The 6000-nt window shown below is 39.7% G+C and overlaps 1 protein-coding gene across 2 annotated transcripts in view; it reads right to left on the minus strand.

Moving 5' to 3' along the window:
* MYBL1 (MYB proto-oncogene like 1) overlaps positions 1 to 5338 on the minus strand; it is a 31169-nt gene extending 25831 nt beyond the window's left edge. For both annotated transcript variants that reach the window (XM_060035162.1, XM_060035163.1), the window contains exon 1: positions 5301 to 5338. In XM_060035162.1, the coding sequence (XP_059891145.1) occupies positions 5301 to 5320 (20 nt within the window). In that variant the 5' untranslated portion in view covers positions 5321 to 5338. The remainder of the gene's footprint in view (positions 1 to 5300) is intronic.
* Positions 5339 to 6000: the final 662 nt, after the last annotated feature.

Below are 6000 nucleotides of genomic sequence, written 5' to 3' on the forward strand. Positions count from 1 at the left end.
CATGAGAAAGAAAACTTTTTTTAAACAAATGCAAATACCTCTAAGAGGAGATAAAAAGCATTCCCATTTATTAAAAAGAACTTTCAAAATCCAAATGCACCTCCAAGTGGTAGAATTTTAAGCATAACCTGCTGAAACAAACATAAAAAAAATATTCAGTACAGAAGGGGTTCTTTGGGGTGTCTGCTAATATTGCCTAACCTTTCCTAGAACTGTCCCCTGCAACATTATCACTTCCTGTCATCCCAAACAGCCCTCAGTAATGCTTTTTACAGGTTCCCATCTCTTCTTCCCTCCCCTCAGACCCCAACACCTTCCATAACAGCATGTTTGAGGTTGCTTTAAAAATTAGGTTATTTGAAAACAATTTCTAATTTGGGGACTCACCCATATAAATTTTGAGTATTCACAAAAATATTCACATCACATCTAATCTGTACAAAATTCACCTTATCAGTATTCTTATCAAAATATGTTAAGTTAAAGATATGAATCCAAAAATGTTATTTTGGTCAAAAGACTAGTTTCCAAGGAGTAATATTCCTGAAAACGTGTTCATTTTAACTTTAAAAACCTGCCTTATTTTTTAACCACATACTTGATTTGTGAGAAATTTCTATTTCTACAAGAGGTTTCATTCTCTGCCTTGCATCAGTATGGCCATCATGTTCAGGAAGCTGGGTTTTTTGAGTGGTTGAGTGTGAGGGAGGATTAAAGTAGAATTCTTAGAATCCATCTCTCTACCACGGGGACTTCCCTAGAATCTATCTACCTCTTAGTTTTAGTATTATTTCTATATTATTTAAGTAATTGTTGAAAGGATGATAAAACTTTCAAGTAAGCGTGACAGAAGAAGATCCTAGAAACTCATCAGTAGCTAAAACATAAAGCTGCCTGAGGGGCTTCCCTGGTGGCGCAGTGGCTGAGAGTGAGAATGCCTACAATTTGCGAATAAAAACGGGAAGAGATAAAACCCCACAAATAACTTCACCAATATTCTACTTTCACCATTTAACAATGAAAAAGTCCCATTGCTTAAAAATGGTTAGACACCATCAAAACAAATCATTATTTCATTTTCTTTATCTGTTTTATTTGCTTTATTTTTCTGCTTTCTACTTCATTTTTTAGTATTTCTGTATTGTAGCTATCAATGCTGGTAATATCTAATAGTTAAATAAAATCAACTTCCTACTATCTATCTGTAAATAGATAAACCATTTTTAGCCTAGGGTGACTAATCTAGAAGACAGTAAAAATAGGTGAAATTATTTCTCCAGTCACAAAGCAAAAACCGAAGAGGAATTTGGTCTTTGAATCTCCATTCAGGACTTGGTTTCCAGAATCATTCTGCCAGTTTTATTTTTTAAGTCAAATAAAATATTTATTCTGTAACTGTCTAATGCATAACCTAAGTACCATATTCAAAAACTTGTGTAGATTATGAATGAACAAAGTGATTAGGGTGATTATGAAACTGCAAAATGAAGAGCATATGCACACACACAAAAATACTATGACTCATTAGGCCAGGAAAATGGTTAAGAGTAATTCTACACTGGGGTGTAAGCTAATAGGATGTGATAGTCATAACTTTCCCTGTGAAATAATACACAAACTATTCACACTTGGGAATATTAAGATAAAACATTGAAAGAAGTTCAATTTTAAAGGACATCAATTATTCCACCTAAAAAAGAGTAAAACGTGGTGTGCCAAAGGAAGAATTTTTTAAAAGAAATTTTTTAAAATTTATTTTTATTTGAATAGAAACTGATTTGAATTAGAGAAATATCAGTAGTTCTATAAAATTTGCTCCAGTAAAATCACTTCAACTTGATAATATTTTAAATCAAACTGCATCAAGTCTGAATATTTTTATCATAATCAAAAAATACATCTTTATTATACTGTCTTGACAGAATAACTGTGAATTTTTTTAAGTTCAGTCGAATTCAAGGGATGAAAATTTACCAGTTTGATTTAATAAAGTGAAATCAGGCCACCCAGTGGTTAATACGATGTACTGCATACATGAATATTTTATTCCCAAATCTGCAAACTAGCATCATTATAGTAAGACAAATTCGACTTTATTTGACCATTAATAGCAATAATGAAATAAATACTGAAGGGATTTCTACCTAGCTATCCATAAACAAAAACAATGCGAGAACATTTCTATTTTATTCCATCAGTGTGTGTATATTTTTAAATGAGGAAAGATGATTACAAAAAGAGTTCAAAATAGGAACTATATTAAAGCTAGATGGTACCTTATAGACCACAAAATCCAAACCCCTTATATTAACAGACAAAAAACAGGGCTATAGAGTTTACTTGCTTTCCCCAAACAATATTGCTAATTACAAAGTTGATTTAAAAATCAGTTCTCCTATTTCAGTATTCTTCACCCACAACACCCATCTCACTAGAAACAACACAATAAAACTGCTTCCTACAACACACATACCACATACCTAAAGAGCTGGCTTTTGTCTTTCCAGTTTAGTATAGTCACCAGTCATCTCAACTGTAAATACCTGAATCTGTTCCTACTTAAAGAGGCCTTCTAGCGTCTAAATGACACTTTTTAAAGCTTATTTTTAAGAGTAGAACTGGCTTTTAAAACCTAAAATTAATTACTTAATACATAAATATGGTTAAAAATCAAATACATGTTAATAACAGATATACCAATTTTAGTATTGCCTGTAAATTATGCCATTAAAACCCCCAGTGGGATCTAAAAACTATTTAAAGTCACAACACCAAATAAACCTTTTCCTTTATGTAAATCCAGATCAGAGATACTATAGCTACCTTAAAGATCAAAAGAGCTAACATCCTTCAGTTGTTTAAACCTGAGGTAACATTTTTTACTTTTTTTTTTTTCAGATCATACAGGAGAGGTTATTACAGGATTTATGCCTGTAGTTTTATGCAAAACTTTTATACAGCGAGTATAGTTTTCAATCAAATACTTAAATGGTTGTATAGTGGAGATTTTAAAGTGACTGAATTATGTCCTTTTTCATTCAACTATAAATTAGGTTCATATTTATTATTAAGATATTTAGTTAAAGGCATGAGACTAGACTTTGCCCAATAGATTATTTATCCTTCAAAACATTTCACATCCTATTATTTTCTAAGATAAATAAGTCATATTTACCTATACAAGAAATATAATTTAGAGCACAAAACACATTCAAGTATGAAGACCCTAAGAAATACACCATTCACAGATGATAATTCCTCATCACATCTTCTACCTGTATACTCCCATAGGGAGTGTAGCTTCACCCCACCACATTTAACTACTCCAGACTTATGACTCTTTCAATCATTCTGTAATACATTTCAATTAATTTATACAGTTGACAGGAATAAAAGTCAACAGTGCAATTAATGTTTAGATCTCAAAGCTCACAGTATTGTCAATAAAACAACTTATACAGGCAAATTAATCATTAAATCACTTCTTTCTTAGCCTATTATTATGAAGCATATGCAAATTATGGACAGAAAAACTAACTGGAGAAGGCAGGGTTCTGACATTCAAGCATCCATGTCTAACCATAACTAACTGCTAATGACAGAATTAGCCAAGAAACTGTTTCAAATAAGATTAACATCAATACTGATAAGTAGATAATGCCACACATTGAATATAAACTAACTCCTGTTATTGACTTGACAACATTCACTTGTCACCTTGCTTAATGAAGGTATATTTAAAAATTCAAAAGAAAAGGCCTAAATCAATACCTCAGTAATTATAGTTACAGGAGATTTTAATATCTATCTTTTCTGAAGACTGAGAAGTCAGTCAGGTCCTTGATGTTCTAGAGTAATAATTCTCACCTGGGTGATTCTGGCCCCCAACAGACATTTGGTAATGTCTGGAGACATTTTTGATCGTCACACCTGGGGGAAGTGGGGTGTTACTGGCATCCACCGGGTAGACGCCAGGGATGCTGCTAGACATTCTACAAAGCACAGGACAGTACCCCTCCCACCCCGCCTTCCCAATACAAAGAATTATCTGATCCAAAATATCAAGTGCCTAGGTTGAAAAGCCTCTTCTAGAGAAGTGTGTGTGTGTGTGTGTGTGTGTGTGTGTGTGTGTGTAAATTTGTTCCACCTCAAGAGTTTGATCTATTCTGTAGTTGCTACAAAGTAATAATCTAACAAAGACTTAACTACATTCTATGCTGATTTCTGCAAAAGATACCTTACATGCAGCAGATACTTAATAAATGAAGAGCAACAAATACTATGTGTACTTATTGCCAATTTTTAACAGTAATCTGCAGTGAATGAAGCTAGTACTAAATTTCAACTTGGGAAATACACCTCCAGTTGAGACTTTGAGGCTGTGGATCTAGATAAATAAAGCCATTTGGAAATCCTGTCAAACATCTTTTCATGTTTATTTAATAATACTGACAACTAAAAGATACTGTAGTTTTTTGTCATCTAAGTAATTCCTACACACAATTTAGGAGTAGTTACTATAATGACATAAATAAAAATGAGAAGCGTAAATTCATCCTAGCAAGTTTTCCAAAAAAACATGCCCTACTCTTTGCAACACTTAGGCACAGTCAGAGCCCAACAGACACACAAAATATTAAGTGACTCAAACACATTGTTTTATTTTAAGATCAAGCTCCTGGTGGTAACAGTGTGGCATCTTCCCAGTAGAAGATATTAAAAATACATACATAAAGCTGAGAACATGGGTATGGTAATTACAGTAAACATCAAAAAAGGTCCTCTCTCCTCAGCTATTCCTCAGAGGACTTCCACACCTTTCAAGGGAGCAAAGACGGCAGAAGGGTCCCCACCCAGGTTTATCACAAAGTTCCTATTTTTAACTGGCCCAGGCATTCAGAGAAAAAGAGGCCCTCTGAACACCATTTTCAGGTCGTCCAGGCAGGACACTTCCACTTTCATCTGCGGAGCGTATTCCCTGAAAGCGCACAGACTTACCTGTCAACTCCCACCAAGAAGTGGCTGTGAACGTTTGGGGGTCTGGATGTGCGCTGTGGGGAGAGTCGACTCAAAAGAGCAACCTGGGCATCTGTTAGTCACTTTCTGAGTCTGAAACACACTGGTCCCCAACTCCACACGTCACGGCTGCGCTGAGGCCAGCGGGCCGAAGTGGCTGTGGAGCAGCGGGAAGAAAACCTCTGCCCCGGCTGGGGAGGGCCTGGTGCGGAAGCAGCGGGAAAGGAAAGGGAATCTGAGCCGACACTGTGCCGACGGGCCCGGGCGAAAGGGATGTCACCCACCTGCGCGACCTCTTCGCCATCCTTCAAGTACCGCATAGGCGCGGGCTGGGCGGGGACGCAGTTCAGCCTCCTCCAGCCTCAGGCTAATGCTCCTTCTCCCCGACCCTCCCTCCGCTTCCCTCTCCGAGGTCCCTCTCCGCGGCGACCGAGTGCGGAACGCACGTCCCCGGCAGGGCAGGACAGAAGGACTGAGGCGCGGACCGCGACCCGCCCCCGGTCCGTAGCGCCGCTCCTAGCCCCGGCCCGGCCCGGTCACGGATGCCCCCAACATGTCAGCAGGCGCGCTCCCGCCCTCCGCCGGCCCCTCCCGCCACCTCTCAGCCTCCTCGCCGCTGTCCCAGCGCGGCTCCGCCGCGGGCGCCGACCCCCGCCCTCTCCCCGCAGCGAACTGCCCGGCAGGGATCACAGCCTCCTGCAGGGTTTTGTCCGCACCGCCGAATCTCGCGCCCAGCCTCCCTCAAGAGCCGCCGTTTGAATCTGCGCACGCGGCCCCGAATCTTATTGGCTGTGGCGGCCGCACGCGGGGGGACGAGGGCGGGGCGGGGAGAGCGCGCGCGACTGCGGGCGGGGGCTGGGGAGCTGGAAGTCGGGACTGGAACCCGCGGGAGTCGGGGAAGGAGCTGGGAGCCAGGGGGTGGGGCCGCAGGCCAGGCTCGCGGGTCCAGCAGTGACAGGACCCGGAGCGCGCAGAGCGCCGCAC

Source organism: Delphinus delphis, chromosome 17 (assembly GCF_949987515.2).
Source record: "Delphinus delphis chromosome 17, mDelDel1.2, whole genome shotgun sequence".
Taxonomy (NCBI): domain Eukaryota; kingdom Metazoa; phylum Chordata; class Mammalia; order Artiodactyla; family Delphinidae; genus Delphinus; species Delphinus delphis.